The sequence below is a fragment of the Urocampus carinirostris genome, chromosome 3, assembly GCF_059441175.1.
Source record: "Urocampus carinirostris isolate Australia breed hairy pipefish chromosome 3, RoL_Ucar_1.0, whole genome shotgun sequence".
In the NCBI taxonomy this organism is placed as follows: Eukaryota; Metazoa; Chordata; class Actinopteri; order Syngnathiformes; family Syngnathidae; genus Urocampus; species Urocampus carinirostris.
In genome coordinates, this window is record NC_142351.1 from 12,961,414 (window position 1) to 12,979,764 (window position 18,351).

General features: G+C 42.6%; 1 protein-coding gene across 3 annotated transcripts in view; it reads left to right on the top strand.

Moving 5' to 3' along the window:
- The first annotated feature begins 12,986 nt into the window (after positions 1 to 12,986).
- LOC148368727 (signal peptide, CUB and EGF-like domain-containing protein 3) overlaps positions 12,987 to 18,351 on the top strand; it is a 192,650-nt gene continuing 187,285 nt past the window's right edge. For all 3 annotated transcript variants that reach the window (XM_088330756.1, XM_088330753.1, XM_088330754.1), the window contains exon 1: positions 12,987 to 13,334. In XM_088330756.1, coding sequence (XP_088186882.1) covers positions 13,235 to 13,334 — 100 coding nt within the window. In that variant the 5' untranslated portion in view covers positions 12,987 to 13,234. The remainder of the gene's footprint in view (positions 13,335 to 18,351) is intronic.

Below are 18,351 nucleotides of genomic sequence, written 5' to 3' on the forward strand. Positions count from 1 at the left end.
ACGCAAGTGATGCTTGAAATGACTGAGCTCTGATGTCTCAGTCAAAAGGTTTCCGTCTTGATGGGGAACGGGTCGATAACATCAGGAGTTTTTGGACCTTGCATGTTTGGGAACTTCAGCAATTGCCATTGATTTCATGCAAGTTTAAGAAGAAGAAGATAATTTACTTTTATTGTCATTCTTAACCATGCACACAGAACGTAATGTCGATACACCTGACCCGTACAGTTAAACTGTAGCGAGCCGATGCAGCCGCAGCCAAACAGGGCGCCGCCATTTTAGACCCAACTGTGTTGTGATGAGGGGGTCATTAGGTGACCAAACCCCCAATTCCAACCCTTAATGCCAAGCGCCAAGCAGGGAGGCAGTGAGTACCAATGTTGTAAGTCTTAAGTATGACTCGGCTGAGGTTTGAACCAGCGACCTACCAGTCTCGGAGCGGGCGCCCTACCATCTAGGCTACCGAGCTGGTGCAAGGAATCAGATGCAAAAGGAAGATTTTTCTTGATCATGCATGCTCCACTAATTACCGGATGGGTACAAAGTGACACAAAGTTTCCTGAGACTGCTTCATCCACTCAAATCGAGTCACATCTATTTGTATAGCCCTTAATCAAAAAAAGTCAAAGAGGGCTGCACAAACTGGCATTACATCCTCTTCCGATCTAAAACCTACTCGGAGCAAGGATAAACTCAAAAACCTCGGCATGAAAAAATGAAGAAACCTTGAGAAGGGATTACATACAAGTCAGGACCAGAACGGAAACAGGACCCAAATGCGTTACGTTTCTCAAAAGTTTTATTGAAGGAAAGAGGAAGGACTGCGCCCACGATCCGGTGTTCGCTGGACGTGGGAAGCAAGTCGCTCTCGTACTCAGATTGTGATCCGAACAAAGAAGTGGATAGATAGATAGATACTTTATTCATCCCCGCAGGGAAATTCAAATCTTCTGTAGCGAGTGATGGCGGTGTCAGGGACGGAAAAACGGGTCGGTAGCCGGGACTGGGAGAGCAAGGCGTGGTCGGAAACGGGTCGTAAGCAAGAATGGGAGTGTAGACGTAGACGGGGACAAAAAAAGGTCGTAAACCGGGACGGGAGAGCAGACGTGGTCAGGATCAAAATGGGTCGTAGCCAGAGACAGATGGGAGCAAAAACGGGACAGGTGGGAGTTAGGGTCGAAAAAGGCTTGCCTAGTATACACGGAGATTCGCAGACGGACTGACAACAGGGGATTGACACTACTGGGTTCAAATAGTGACAGAAAGCCAATCAGATCCCGAGGCGGTTGGCGCCAAATGAGCGGGCACCGGTGATTTCAATCGGTAATCATGACAGTCTTCCAGGATGACCAGGCTGCAATGGATGTTACAAGAGCATTGGCAGACAATAAAGATTCAACAGCAGTATCAAATACGGTAATAACCAAAATCATGCAAAAATGCTGGTTGATAGCAACAACAAGCTTCCTGTTTCAAATTATTGATCGATACAGCAGGTTGTAGATCCGAGGTCTCAAACTCAATTTACTTGGGGGCCACCGGGGCATGCCTAGGCATAGGGAGAACATGCAAATTCGACACAGGGAGGCCGGTAGCTGGAATTGAACCCAGAACTGTGAGGCAGACATGATAATATCAACACACTCAGGTCGCTACCGTAATGCTTAATGCAATACGTCACATCGATTTGCGTGACAGGTAAAAAAAAATATCCTGGTTCAAGTTCAGTGGTAGTAAAAAAGTAATAAGAAAAATAATGGGACTTTCTTTCTGTGCGGCCTAAAAGAAATTGCCCCCCGGCCTGTGTCAAGAACCGGAACATGATCTGGGCCCAAATGGGTGACGTTTCTCACACAAGCCTTTTATTTTACGGGAAAGGAGGAGTCATGCACGTTAGGCAGCAGTCTGGCGTGGAATCATAGGAAGCCAGAGGCCGACGAGATCGACACCAATTGCCCGAGGAGATATCGGACAGATGGGGTCAATACCGGACAGGACGGGACAGACAGTATTGATATCAAATCAGGATATCGAAAATAAACAGGACAAACTAGACGGGAACTAAACTGGAAACCGATATTAAACAACGGGACAGACAGGATTGACATCAAAACAGGATATCGAAATTAAACAGGGCAAACTAGACGGAAACAAAACTGGAAACCGATATTTAATAGGACAAAATTAACAGGAACAATACCGGACCGGAAAGACCAACAGGAAACAGGACCGAGTCAAAACCCACGTCATGCGGGGCAGAGGTTCGTTGACGGACTGACAAAGGAAGAGTGAGAGCACTGAGGTTAAATAGATGGAAAGCCAATCAGTCAACAAGCCGCAGATGGTGCCACACGGGCGGGGCCAATTGGGCGCCATGGCAACCGTGACAGGCACGATTCAACCCAGTGGTTCGGGACCCCTGGTCTGAACAAGTGAGGCAATTTTTATATAAAGTTTTATATAAGGAAAAAAAACTGGGAAACAAAATTTAAGATTTTTTTTCAGTTTGACCACCACAATTTTTAGTCCCTCCAGGTTGAATGGTTGTCTCATGTTCCCGTAAATTTAGTGTGGTGTTACGACTCTGCACAAGTGAGTTGCAGTCTGATTACAGCCGAAACTCCGGCTCATACATCAGGAGAATGGAAAAAAATAAAATCTTTGATTGTGGGCAATAAAAAAGGCTATCGCCGACTGTGTGCACTGATTCACCACTACAGATCACTTTATCATAGAATGGAGCCTGAGCATGACTAACTGCGTGGAAGACGAGTGACACATAAAGATGAAACAAAGATGGTGGCGACCATGTAGACAACATTGATTATAGAATTACTAATTTCTAAACCTTTGCTTTTTAATATTGTTGTTTTTGTGATTAAACATATATTTTTTTTTATGATCTAAATCAATATTGTTCTTGTTCAACTGACATTGTCATGATTACTGATGTGACTCAGCTGTGCCCGCCGCGGGTTCTGATTGGCTCCCTGTCACTATTTGAACCCAGTCCTGTCAGTCCCCTGTTGTCAGTCCGACTGTGAACCTCAGCGAACACTAGGCAAGCCTTTTTCGACCCTGACTCCCACCTGTCCCGTTTTTTGCTCCCGTCTGTCTCCGGCTTTGACCCGTTTTGACCATGACCACGTCTGCTCTCCTGTCCCGGTTTACGACCTCTTTTTGTCCCCGACTATGTCTACTCGCCTGTTCTGGCTTACGACTTGCTTCCGACCCCGACCACGCCTTGCTCACCCGGTCCCGGCTACGACTTGTTTTTTCCGTCCCTGACACTGCCATCACTCGCTACGAAAGATCCACTTCCACATTCGGAGCACCATCTGAGTACAAAAGCGACTTGCTTCCCGCGTCCAGCGAACACTGGATCGTGGGCGCAGCCCTTTCTGTTTCCTCTAATAAAACTTGTGAGAAACGTAACGCAATTGGGTCCTGTTTCCGTTCTGGTCCTGACAGACATATGACCACTAGTTTATATGTTATTATTTATAATGCACACATCTTTATAATGTGTATTATTTAGTAACTCCTATCGTCAAAAAAAATATTGGATAAAAAACTGTGATTTAAAAAGTAACGGGAACTGTAGAGATGCGTTTTTTTTAAATACTCGTAGGCCGAGATATTCACATTTATTTTACAAAACATGAGCCTCACCTGGAGGGAGCTGACATGATTGTCCACCATCTTGCTGTTACAGGTACTCCCAAAGATGAAAAACTTTGTGAAAAGCCTGGCCTAAATGAGAAGAAAACCGATGTTGTTTGGTTACTTTGAGTCTCTGTTGATTCTAACCTTCCTTTTTGGGTACAATACAACGACATCTAGTGGTAAAATTATATACAGTGTCCCTTGGGTAACAGTCATTTTTTGCAGGCAACCTGTGATAGGAGAAATCTCATCTCATCTCATCAGCCGTACCGCTTATCCTCATTAGGGTCGCGGGGGGGCTGGAGCCCATCCCAGCCATCTCCGGGCCGTGGGCAGGGGACACCCTGAACTGGTTACCAGCCAATCGCAGGGCACACGGGGACAGACAACTCACTCGCCCATTCACACCTAGGGACAATTTGGACCGGCCAATTCACCTGAAATGCATGTTTTTGGAACGTGGGAGGAAACCGGAGTCCCCGGAGGAAACCCACGCAAGCACGGGGAGAACATACAAACTCCGCACAGGAAGTCCGGAGCTGGATTTGAACCCACGACAGGTTCCCATGACATGAACTGTGCCGCACAAGCGCTAACCACTGCTCCTCCGTGCTGCCCAGGAGAAATCCAGTTATTCAATTATTCGACAATAAATCCATTTAAACCAAAGAACCAAACATTTTACAAGCTCGTTTATTCAAAAAATACAAGTATTAAACACTGTAGCTGTAGTTTATTTTATTTTTTTTAACAATTATTTGACATTGAAACCATTGAACAAAACCTTGTACAACATTGTATTGTGAATTGTGGGTGTTGATTTAAAATATTCTATCTGTCTCGATTGCCCCCAATTGGCCCCGCCCATTTGGCGCCAGCTGTGGCTCGTTGACTGATTGGCTTCCCTCCTGTTTAAGCTCAGTGCTCTCACTCACTCCGTCTACGAACCTCTGCACCCGCAAGACGTGTGTTTTGACTCTGTCCGGTATCCTGCTTGTGTATCCTGTCCGGTATCAATTCCGTCTATCTCGTCCTGTTTGATATCGGACTCCAGTCTACTGTGTATGGTATCGATCCTGTCAGTCTCGTCCTGTCTGATACCTTGCTACAAACTCCGGTATCGGGTATCGTTCCCGTCTATCTCGTCCTGTTTGATATCGGACTCAAGTCTCCACTGTCTGGTATCGATCCCGTCTGTCTCGTCCTATCTGATACCTTGCTACAATCTCTGTTATCTGGTATCGATCCCGCCTGTCTCACCCAGTCTGATATCTTTCGCCAGTCTCCATTTTCCGGTATCGATCCCATCTGTCTCGTCCTGTCTATCTGTCTCCAGTCTCCTGTATCTGATATTGATTGTGTCTGTCCCGTCCTGTCCGGTATCCATCTCGTCTGACTGGTATCTGGTATTGATCCTGTCTGTCCCATCCTGTCCGGTTTCAACCCTGTCTGTCCGGAATCTGCTCGTGTATCTGGTATCCATCTCTTCGGCTTCTGGCTTACTGTTGTTCCACGCCCGACTTATACCTTACTTCTTAGCTCAGCGATTGCCGAATCACTGGCGTTTGTGTTAACGTGCATGACTGCCCCATTCCCGTAAAATAAAGCTTGTGTGAGACACGTTACGCATCTGGGTCCTTCTCCTGTTCTGGTTCACTATCATTCTTTTTAGGGAGGAATTGATACTTTGTATAAGGATTTTCTTACTACTTGTACTATTATTGTACAAGTACAGTGGAACCTCGGTTCTCGACCATAATCCGTTCCAGAACCCTGTTCAAAAACCGATTTGGTCGAAAATTGTTTTTGCCATTAAAAGTAATGTAAAATCCATTTAATCCGTTCCAAATCCTTGAAGGCTTACCATGAACGTAAACATGAAGCTAACCCAGGCTAATCGTTCGTTAGCGTTAGCGTAATCTTTCGTACGGAACTAACATGAACGTGGAAAAATAAAAAAATCAGGTCGTTTACACGTCATTTAGCACCGGGGTCTCCACAGCAAGTGGTGAGCGGTTAAAGGATGAAGAAAAGATTTATGAATAGGTTTTCTTATCTTTGTGGTGGTCTGCAGAAGCTATGCTCTATTCCCTCGAAAGAAGGGAAACTCGCACATCTTCTTCATATTTTGCTATAATTTATTTCTTAAATGCAATAGTTGTACGCACTGCTCTTCTTTTTTCACCTGTAGCAACTTTGCTGCTTGCACCGACCTTCTTCCGAGGCATAATTAGGGGTTAAAACCCTCCGTTCACGATATTAAAAACGAAAGCAAAATGGAGTGCGCGGTCACGTGACAACAGTTCTTCACGAGGGGTGGGGGCAATCTACACCCGTACGCCACGCAGCATCGCCCCTAGCGTACCAGCGTTCGAACTCCGATTTTTTTGAACAAAAAGCGAAGCAAGAATTTCTCGAAATTTTTGGTCGAGAACCGATTTGTTCGAACTGAGAGGCGTTCGAAAACCGAGGTTCCACTGTAGTAAGAAAATAATTACTGTACAAGTAGTAAGAAAATAATGATACCAGGTATCAACGAAGCAAGTGATTTATTTTTATTTTTTTACTACTTCTACTCTTATTCAGGCAACCTGACGGCGGTGCGTAGGTCCAGAGTTGAATTACAGCTACCGTGGCCTCCCTGTGAGAAGTTTGCATGTTCTCCCTGTGTGTGCATGGGTTTACTCCGGGCAGTGCGGTTCATTCCCACGTTCAGAAAACATGCATGGCAGGTTTATTGGCTGGCCCAAATTGTCCCTAGGTGTGAATGAGTGAGTGAGTTGTGCGTCTCTGTGTGCCCTGCAACTGGCTGGGAACCAGTTCAGGGTGTCCCCTACCCACTGCCTGAAGATGGCTGGGATGGGCTCCAGCACCCCCCGCAACTTAGTGAGGATGAGCGGCACAGAAAATGGATGGATAGATGTAGAAAAAGGTTGATCTCTATGTAATTTGGAGAAATAAATGTATTAATAAATAAATATCAACAAATGTATGCCTTATAATTGATCACAAACAAAGAATCATACTATACCAATTAATCACAAATGCAATTTATTCTTATATTTAAACATTTTGTCATTTATTTTGTCATTTATCTATTTCAGTATTTATTTTGTCATTTATTTTGTCTCAACAAAATGTAAAATGTAAATTCGAATGCTGGTGCAAGTCAAAACTAGCTGAGATTTTTATCTATTGGTTGATTGACAAGTGTGATGATTAACTGCAATGCCCTTTAGCCAATGGGTAACTGGGCCTACTCTTCATTCGAAGATTTTGTTATTACAAACTACATGACAAAAAACGGCAAAACGCATTAAGTGTCATGATTACCGATTAGTATCACCATTTGGCGCCAGCCGCTGCGGGCTACCTGATTGGTTCCCTGTCCTTTTTTAAGCCCAGTCCTGTCACTCTCCGGTTGTCAGTCCGTCTGCGAACCTCTGTTGATACAAAGCAAGCCTTTTTGACCCTGACTCTCGCCTGTGGCGTTTTTCCACCTGCCCTTTCCCGATCACCCCGTTTGTCTCCGGCTACAACCTGTTTTCGATCCCGACCACGTCTGCTCTCCCATCCCGGCTTCCGATCCGTTTTTGCTCCCGACCACGTCTGCTCTGCCGTCCTGTTTCCGTCCTGCTCCTGACATTGTCATTGCATCATGTAATATCCACCATGAAATTAACAGTCTTCCCTGGTACCTTGTCTAAATATAGTTTGATAATTAGATGAGCGACTTGCTTCCCGCGTCGAGCGGGCATCGGATCGCGGGCGCTGCCCTTCTTCTCTCTATCTCAATAAACTTGTGAGAAACGTTATGCGATTGGGTTTACCCTTTGTTCTGGACGTGACATTATGAAATAAATGACAAATTACACATCAAATAATTACTGAAATAAATGTATCCATTTATTTCCCCACCTGGCAGGAACGATCCTCCATAAATCTCATCTTGTCAGTATATGCTTGTTTCTGATTGCAATAATATAATCATCCTGTTTTGCTGCTTACATGGTTTTGCCCTTTTTTCTCACTTTTAACAGAGACACTCACTGTGATAAAAATAAACTCTTACCCATAAAACCAAAAAACGAATATTAAAGATCTTGGCGAGTCTCTGGGCGCCTTCCTGCTGTCCCAGTCCTTCATAGCCGGTGTGCGTTTTATGACGTGGCTCATAAATTAAACATCGGCCGGTCTTCCCTCGTGCGTCTCCTGACATAAAAATAGCTTATTTTGGTGCACAGCGTGATCCCCCCTCTCCCCTGCCATCCCCTCCCTTTAATGAAGTGTTGCCACAAGTCCCACTGCAGGACTCCCGGCTCAGACTGTGTGGCAACCAAATTGTGACTTTGTCAGACTCCCCCGGTGAGTCTCTGAGCTCATTTGGTTGTACAAAAGCTCAGCGGCATCGTCTGGAGAATTGCACACAAGGACAAGGGTTCTAGTTCTATATTCCGCATGGGACTCGTTTTAATTACACTGAATGCTTTGGCTTTGTACTGCTCATTTCCATGTTTATCTTCTTGCAAAGTGGGATTCCTCAAAAGATTGCACTGAATGTCTCACTTAACCAGGCCCTGCTTTGTGGCAGAACACGCTGAGTTCATTTCAATGTTACTTTTGTGGCATGACATTCTTTTACTGCTCCAGGCAACTTGCTGATTAGACAGCTAATAATGAAAAATGATCACTTCTCCTCCCTTTGACAGTAAATGACAGTTTTTAGATTTTTTTTTTTACCCTCAGTAGTAGGGCACAATTATCGCCTCTCAGCCACGTTTGCAGCCTCTAATTATATTTGATGCCGATGACAAGAAGTACACAAGAAAGCGGCGGGGATAATTATTGACCTGTTACTATTTAGTCAAACATAAGTGCACCAACAACTGATTAATTTTGGCAGGAATGTAAGATGATTGTTTATTTTTGTTCTTTACCCAGCAGGCATAAAAAAACAACTGAAGTTGTTGCGAAAGCATGGTACAGAAACACTAGTTATTAGTGCAAACAATGGTCTCTTATTTGGGCAGAGTTTGGTACACAGGAAGTCAGGTATTGAGGAAACAATTACAGTCCAAGATGCAGGCAAGAAGTCGGTGTTTCAGTAAACCCAATCAGTGAACGGGACAGTCCAGGAATTCGTCAGGTGATACTCGTGATCCAGAAGGGGAGGTATAGGTTTGGTTCAGTGGAATAACAAGAGGCTGAGACAAAAAGAGTGCCTCGGACGTAACATTAAAGAGGACAAACTAGCAGAGAGCCAAGGAGAGGGTGGAGAGGGAGAGTCGTGATAGGAGGGAAATCCATACAATTGACCACCAACCTCAACCAATTGCCTTCTCTGTTGATGATCTAACTTACAGCAATGTCAGGATATTTTTCGACATCCCGAAAAAAATGTTCGTATGTTCTGTTTATCATAAGCCGAATGGTCGTAAGTAGGGGAGCGTCTGTACGATGGTGTTTGGTTCAACAGTTTCACCATCAATGACTGGTTAACTTTCAAATCAAGTAGTCCTATCGCTTGCGCACCAGCCCCAACTTCAGGAACTTACGATTCTTCCCCAGTAGGGCAGCAGTCTACAACCTCTCGCTTGATTAAAATAAATACACAGAAAATACTTAAAACAGAACACTGAACTATTGAATATTATATATTTTATTTTGTACCGACACCGAATATTTCCAATTTGTTTGATTATGGCGCTGAAAGATGGCAATTATTTGCGTGAAAGTTGGCATGACAGATATTTGTTTTGAGTGACTGCGTAACAATTGTTCATCCTCAATTGGCTTGCATTTGAGGGTGGAACATCTTTGATGCCAATTTTCTTGAGAATCTTAACTTTTCAAAGATATGTAAATTTAACTCGACCACATTTCATTTTAAGAAAGACCCGACAAATTGAAATTTGCCAAATTTCCCAGAATAACATAAACCGCAGCGCAGGTGTGTCACGGTTGCCATGGTGCCCAATTGGCCCTGTCCGTGAGGCGCCAGCTGCGGTTCGTTGACAGATTGGCTTTCCTTCTATTTAAGCTCAGTGCTCTCACTCTTCCTTTATCAGTCCGTCAAAATACCTCTGCCCCGCAAGATGTGGGTTTTGACTCAGTCCTGTTTTTTGTTGGCATTTCCTGTCCAGCATTGTTCCCGTTTATTTTTGTCCTGTTTAATATCGGGTTCCAGTTTCGTTCCTGTCTATTTTTGTCCTGTGTATTATTCTCTCAGGTTTTCGTTTCCGTTTAGTTTGTCCCGTTTAATTTCGATATGCTGTTTCATTATCAATCCTGTCTGTCCCGTCCTGTCTAGTATCGACCCCATCCGATATCTACTCAGGCAATTGGTATCGATCTCGTTGGCTTCTGGCTTCCTATCATTTCATGCCAGACTGCTGCCTAATGTGCATGACTCCCCATTTCCCGTAAAATAAAAGGCTTGATCCTGTTCTGGTTCATGACAGTGCGCAGCACAGTTTTACGGTCATGGGTTCAAATCCAGCTACCAGTCCTCCTGTGCAGAGTTTGCATGTTCTCCCCAGAACATGTGAAGTTTATTGGCTGGTCCAAATTGTCCCTAGGTGTCAATGACCAAGTGAACTGTATGTCTCTGTGTGCCCTGAGACTGGCGGGCAACCAGCTCACGGTGTCCCCTGCGCACTGCCCGAAGATAGCTGGGATGGGCTCCAGCACCCCTAATGGGGATAAGCAGTGCAGATAATGGATGGATGGAACATAAACCAATGAAATGGTACAAAGCTAATTAGAGCTTTGATCGCTATATTTCGAATGTCAAAGTAAATTTACACCCATCGTTGCCAGGATAAGGATAACCTGATAAGAACTATAAATCATTTTGTCACTCAGCAGCCTGGCAAAGTGGCACGGTGGCAATGTGGGCTGCGCTTGCAGCATTGAGAGCATTTGATTCATGGAAGTCATGAAGCTTGGACCTTTAGGGGCTTGTGGTCAATGCGCATTGCTGCAGTGGTCTGCAGGACTGAAAATACCGACGGCTGCCCTCGAAAGGCATCTCGAATCGTGAGGTTGGTGTAAAATCTGGCACAAATGAGCCCCGCTGCTTTTTGGCAGGGCATCAGGAGAGAAATGTGACAGTGAAGCTGCATCTCCTCACGCCGAGGAGACGATGCGATATTTGTCAAGGTTCTGGAAGCACATGACACAAAACGTGATTGAGTTTGGTGATTATCTGAAACTTTCATCACTGTTTCTGTAAACAATTACTGATTGTTCGCCGTATTACCTGAGGAATTAATTCACCTTCATCTGGATTTTCAACAGCTGGAAGCATTTTGGCATAATAAAGCAATTGCAGCTGGACTTTTGGAGGTAATTAAATGATTCCCCCCGTGGGTAGCTTAGATAATGTGCAGCTCGATTTAAAAAGAAAGTCAAATGAAAGATTTTCCGAACAATTTGATGTAGCTACCCCCACTAGCTTACGCAATGACGTTCTGATAATTCCTGTTTAGAATTTAGAATTGTTTTTATTGTCAATGACGACGTCGTAGAGAACATTGTTGTATAAGGACAAAAATGGGGACAGTTTTTCAATGCAAAGATATATATTTTTCACAGCCTTGTGCCCCTATTAGGGTGGTGATGGTCCTAGAGAAGACACTGCCTGAGTCTAAGACCTACTGACCTACCTGACTACCGACCCATCTACCTGCCTACCGACCTACCTACCTACCTACCTACCTACCTACCTACCTACCTAGCAATCTACCTACCTACCTACCTACCTACCTACCTACCTACCTAGCTATCTAGCTACTTAGCTACCTACCTTGCTACATAGCCACCTATCTACCTAGTTAGCTACCCACCAACCTAGCTACCTACCTACCAAGCTACTTACCTACATAGCTACCTACCTACCTACCTACCTACCTACCTACCTATCTACCTACTTAGCTACCTAGCTACCTACCTACCTGCCTATCTACCTAGCTACCTAGCTCCCTACCTACCTACCTACCTACCTACCTACCTACCTACCTACCGACCTACATACCTACCTACCTACCTACCCAACAACATCGTGGTCTGGTTTTGAAAACATATCTTGGGTCATTGTGATTTTCTAGGAAGTGCGATTTCTAACTGTCATGTTTAGTGATTGGCTGAACGTATTTTAACGTTTAATAATGACAATCTGGTAATAACATCGCAACAACATATTATTTTAGAAATGCATATCAAACCGGTAGCCTTTCGCGTTAATCAACATCAAAAAGTATCTCTCGGCTTAAAAAGGTTGTTCTAGTGAAACTTACGGATGACACTAAAAACCTAACAAATGTGTTCCAACATGATTGGACAAATAAAGCAAAATTTTGTATGGCTCTGTCATCAAATGTCTTTTCTTTTCAACTGGCATGAAACCACATTTTTTATATAATATTCAGCTTTTTCATGTCAGCCATTTCCTTCTGTTTTGTCGATTGTTTATCAAAATTGTTAATTTTGAATTCATTGAAATCTTGTATTTAATGATCAGTGGGAAAAAACCCGAATGCCATTCAATCAATCAATCAACAATCAATAAAATCGAATAAGCCAGGTTTATTCGGTACCATCAGTATCCTATATTTTATAGTTTAGCATAAGTGTGCTAAAATAACTTCGAATACCATTCATGAAGCTGAAATATTTGAGAAAAATAAAATATATATATAAAAGGATTGCAATACAATGAAATAAAGTGTAAACATCAATTAACCAATAGTAATACTTTCTTCACATATAATTAATGAAAAGTGGAAACGAATATGATTTCTGGTGGGTGAATGAGCGAGCGAGTTGTCTGTCCCTGTGTGCCCTGCGATTGAGATTTTAGTTACGCTGGTTACAATTGTTCTTGAATTTAAAAAAAAAATGTTATTAAGAATATATACAGAATGATACAACAAAACACATGTACAATAAAACATAAATAAACACGTTTGGAAAAAAATATGGTGTAAGATTATTTTGTAAGGGAAAATACGACAGTTTGTAAGGGCATGGAACCCTGGAGGTTGACAGGTATGCAGAAGGGTAGAAGAAGGAGAAGAAGGAAGAAAAAACGGAAAGAGGAGGACAATGAAAATAAGGAGCAGAAGCTGTAGGAGCAAACCGACGTTAGAAGAGAAGAACTCCTAGTGAACATTCTGCGCCTCTCCCTCCCCTTTTTCTTGCCAAGTCTGTCGCATAGCTTCTTATGTCTCTCTATCTCTCTCTCTCTCTCTCCCTCCCTCACTCTCCCTCTCTCAAAATGACATTGGTCTGCCTCCAAACATGATAACAGATAAGCCTCAGTGCGCTCTGCGTTGTCGGACAGCCCGCAACGACGACAACTTCAACCTCAAATAAACAGGAGTGAAAAACGTTTAAAACCCGAGGGGAAAAAAAGGAAACGAGGGGACAGCATTTAATTTCACGCACAACATCTTGATCCGCGCGCCCCCAGTCAAGGAGAATTTGGTGAGGCGCGCGCTCGCGCACACACGCTCCGACTTGCTCCCGCACCTCTTCGATTTTTTTGGGACTCAACAAAAAAGCCAGCATGGTTGTGCGAAGCTTAATACGAGCGACTTTTGGATTTTTTGCCTTCTGCCTGCTCGCCTTTGTCCAGCAGACCGCTTCAGGAAGTAAAAGCAACCAAGGTAAGTTTCCCCCCTCCGCTTATCGTCCAAGTGCAGCTGATGCGGGTTGTTTTTTCTTGAGTTCTTTTTTTTCCCCTGCTGACAAACTGCACTGTTGCAGTTTCTCCGTCGATATTTAACTTTTATTTCTGTGAGATAGTGAGGTTTAAAAAAGTGCATTGAGTTGTCGGCGTGTGAACGTTTAAGGAGTTTATGCACCGGCACATGTTGACTATTGATGAGAATTCCGGATCTTTTGAGAGAAGCGGCTCTTTCGGCTCTGATCATTAAAAAGAGTCGGTTCTGTCTTCCTCGAACGGCTCTACAGGTTGATTTTGTTGCGGTCCTCAAACTATAGCCTGCGTCCTGTCTCCTAACTTGCCCACATCTCATAATCGTCACCAACCACCAGGGTTGGGTAGGGTTACTTCAACTGGATTACTTTCAATTACTTTTGGATTACTCCAATACCAAATATGCTAATAAAAGACATAAGAAACTAAATATGAAAAACTTTACTAAATTTTGTGCAGGCTTTAGGGAGTAACGGAACACATGGAACGGGAAAAAGTGATGTTGGCAAACTTTTTGGATTTATTTTCATTTTGTTTCTGTTGAATTTTGTTGGTTTTGCTGGAGATCAAAGAGATCAAAGCCAGGAGAGAAAGCTTACCACGTGTTGTGAGTCATCATTTTATTCATATTTAGTTTCTTTTGTTTTTTATTAGCATATTTGGTATTGGAGTAATCCAAAAGTAATTGAAAGTAATCAAGTTAAAGTAACCCTACCCAACCCTGCCAACCACTGAACCTGAACCTTTGATATAAGGGTTTTATTATTTTGAAGACAACGCGGCTGAAGTGAAGCATTTTGGATCTAATTGTAAATCCAGCTAATTAAGTATTTAAGGGAATATTAATACTTAGAATTGTTTTGTTTTTTGCTGGTCATTTTAGGTCTTAATGTGAAAATCTTCGACTAATTACCTCAAATCACAATCTCTAGTTGGACAACTGTTCAAGTAGACATATGCTACTGTACTTCAAGTGTGGGATGATTGGAGTGGCATGGTGGATCCTGAAGTCAGACCAGTTAAAAATATATAGTATTTCATCTAATTATCAAACTATATTTAGTCAAGGTACCAGGGAAGACTGTTAATTTCGTGGCGGATATTACATGACACAATGACAAAGTCAGGACCAGAATGGAAACAGGACCCAATTGCGTAACGTTTACCACAAGTTTTATTGAAAGAAAGAGGAAGGGCTGTGCCCACGATCCGGCGTTCGCTGCACTCGGATTGTGTACCGAACACGAAAGTGGATTTTCCGTAGCGGGCGATGGCGGTGTCAGGGACGGAAAAACTGGTCGGTTGCCGGGACTGGGAGAGCAAAGCGTGGTCGGGGTCGGAAACGAGTCGTAAGCCTGGACGGTAGAGTAGACGTAGTCGGGATCAAGAATGGGTTGTAATCCGGGACGGGAGAGCAGACGTGGTCGGGATCAAAACAGGTCTTAGCCTGAGACAAACGGGAGCAAAAACGGGACAGGTGGGAGTCAGGGTTGAAAAACGCTTGCCTTGTATAAACAGAGGTTCGCAGACGGACTAACAACAGGGGATTGACAGGACTGGTTTTAAGTAGGGACAGGGAGCCAATCAGAGCCCGCAGCGGTTGGCGCCAAATGAACAAGCACAGGTGATTCACATCGGTAATTATGACAGACAATACAATGTCCATTACAATGCTTAGGATAGAATAGAAAAACGTAATCAAATTTGTTGCCATCATATCATGTGAAACACACTACAAAATGAACATTTGTCTTTGGTACCATGACTAAAAATAGTGCAATAATGAGAAAATCGAATGCCTTTTCGATCCAGTGCTCAGACAAATAAGCTGAACTATAATCGGTGAAGACTGTTCACAGGACAATGAAAACTTCCATAGACATTTTCTGGGAAGAACCCTCAGAGTGTAATTTGGTTATGATTTATTTCCTGATTTTTGATGATTTAACATCTGATTTGTTCTGTGAAGAATCCGGAATGGTTATTGAATTGTGGCTTTCTGAGAAACAATACGATTTTACACTAAGGCACTCCTACAACAGTCACATTTTCTGCTACAAACTGACTCCGTCCTCGTCCTCCGTCATGAAAGGGAGGGAGTCAACGTGGACCTGACATGAAAACGTCTGGGAACCCCTGCTTTAGCCAGTGTATTATCAATAATAATGTAATATTATGCACAATATGTATGAATAATGAAAAGAGAATCCATTATTTTACTCAATCGTAATAGCATTTATTTTTACACTCTCCAGCAGGGGTCAGTGCTTTTTTCAAGAGTATATTTGAGATAAAATAGGACTTATGAAAATTTTCCATCTATTGCAGGGCCAATTGTAACACGTATAAAGCAAAGATTAGTTTTGGTCCAGATATATGTAGGATACAATTTTAACTGGAGTTTAGGACTGGGTTGTCAAACAGACGGCCCGCAAGCGGGATCAGGCCTACTAAGAGATTGAATCTGGCTCGTGGGCAAACGCTGCGGGAAGCGCATGAGAAAAACGAGCTGCAGGTTGAAATATGTCCACTTGATGTTGCCAAAGCCAAGTGCCCCTCACAAACGCTGTACTTGTACTTCTTCTCTCTCTCTCTCTCTCTCTCGTTCTCCCCTTTTCCCTCACTCTCTCTCTCTCTTTCTTTGTTCCTCTTTGTCTTTTTCTCTCTGTGTGTTTTTTCCCTTATTTTGCTCTCTCTTCCCTTTTTCCTTTTTCTTTCTCTTTCTTTCCCCTTCTCTCGTTCTCTCCTTCTCTTTTCTCTCCTCTCTTTCTAGTTCTCTATGGTTTTTTTCTCTCTCTTTCTCTCCCCCTCTCTCACTATTTCTCTTTTTATCTCTTTTGTTTCTCATGCTCCCTCTCTCTTTTTCCCTCTCTCTCTCTCTCTCTCTCTCTCTCTGTCTCTCGCTTTCTCTGGCCCACCATATCTACTTTTCTCTCCCTCTCTTTTTTTTTATTTCTATCTTTTTTTCCTTTCTCTCTTTCTGCTTGTCTGGCCCCTGAGAGGATGTTTGTTCTATCGTGTGGCCCCCGAGTTAAAATGAGCTTGACACCCCTGGTTTAGAGTCAAGGTGTCACACAGACCCCGTTGTGGCTGTAAATTGCTAAATAATCCTTTATATGGAATCTCACCAAACAATCTTTGTTCATTGATGAGACACTTTATGATAAAAAGCCACAGAACAAGCTTTAACCCAAAACAAACGTTTTACCCAGAAGCTCTATCAAAGTATTTAGAGCCATTTGATTGGAGCGGTAGCAATAGGCGGAGCTACACCCAGCTCCTTTGCCCAGCGTAGTCTGCACTGAAGGTAAATTCAATCTCAATTAGAGTATTCTGTGACATTTGCTTTGCTTGCACCTTGTTTTGAAACCATTATTTAGGACAAAAATGACCCTCAAAATGAGCCTCAATACTTTTAAGTAACTGGAGGAGGGAGACCAATTACAAGTGGTATATTTATATTGGTGTGGGACACAGGCTCTGGCATTATTATTATTATTATTATTATTATTATTATTATTTTGGAACTATTATTAAATCAAACGTCACGCAGTGAAATCATATGCGCATAGGAATTAGCTTTTTTCTGGAGAGTGGGATTAGTAGCTTTGTCGTATTTTTTCCTAAAATAGATATGGTGTGGCTCTCTCGCTGGAAAAAAATGTTGCTTTTATGGCTCTTTGGGTTTAATAAGGCTACCGACCCCTGCTCTACAGTAATTTTTTCCTTGTTTAAACTTTAAGCCTTTTTATTTTAAGAAACTTTGATTTCAAGAAACTCTGAATCTCTGAATAACACTGCACAACAATTAGAAATATTGACTTTTCAGTGCAACAACGGATAAACTATGGAATACCAGAATACACTCTCCATTTATTTACATTTAAAAATTCTAACCAAAAACCTGTTATTCTGGAAAACACAGGAAACATAAATCAAAATATTTACAGATGTACCAAAAAAGATAAAATACAAAACAATTTTAACCTTTATTTATACATCAAATGGAAACATTTTCTTCCACTTCAAGTCTAACGGCGCATTTCGGTGCATTACCGCCCAAAATCTTAGGTCAGCAACATGGAAAAATGCATATTGAGCAATCACAAGAGAAAAAAAAGCATCTTGAAGGGAACCGGCTCTTGATTAGCGGGGAGCCGGCTCCTGTCATTTCCAAGAGCCGGCTCATTGACTAATGATGGGAATTCCGGCTCTTTTATGAGAACCAGCTCCTCCGACTCGGCTCACTGGCTTTTTTGGCTATCAAACGGCTCTTTGGATTGGTCAGTTTTTAATGATCTATTACCAATAATAATGAAACATAATGCACCAAGTTAATTACGTTTGATCATGAATGATACGACTATATTATAATAACAACTACTTTGATTCACCTTACAGTGAACTTTTACCTAATTCCAACTTTCAACATTTTCATACTAAGCAGATAATACAGAGATAGGGGCACTCATATTGACCATCCACGCGCATATTCAAAAGAAATAGAGCGAGAAAAAAAGATGATAGATAAATAGAGAGAAAAAGAGAGAAGGAGAGTAAGACAGAGAGAAAGAAACAGAGAGTGATAAAGAGAGAGAGAAGAAGAAGAGAGCGAGAGAGAGAGAGAAAAAGAGAGAGAAAGACAGTGAGAAAGGAAAGAGTAAAAGTAAAGAGAGAGTAAAAGCAAGAAAAATAAAGACAAATCAAGAAAGAGAAAGAGAAATAAAAACACAGAGGAAAGGAAAGAGAGAGGGGGGGCAGATAAAGAAAGGCAGAGAGGGAAAGGAAAGAGAGAAAGTAAAGAGAGGGATGGACAGAGAGCATAAAAAGAGAGATCAAAATAGAGAGAAAGAGAAAGCCAGAGAGATAGATATAGAGCGATACAGAAAAAAGAAACAGACAGGAAGTGAGAATGAAGAGTGAGTGAGAGAGGGCCAAAGAGAAAGAGAAAATGAAAATAGAAG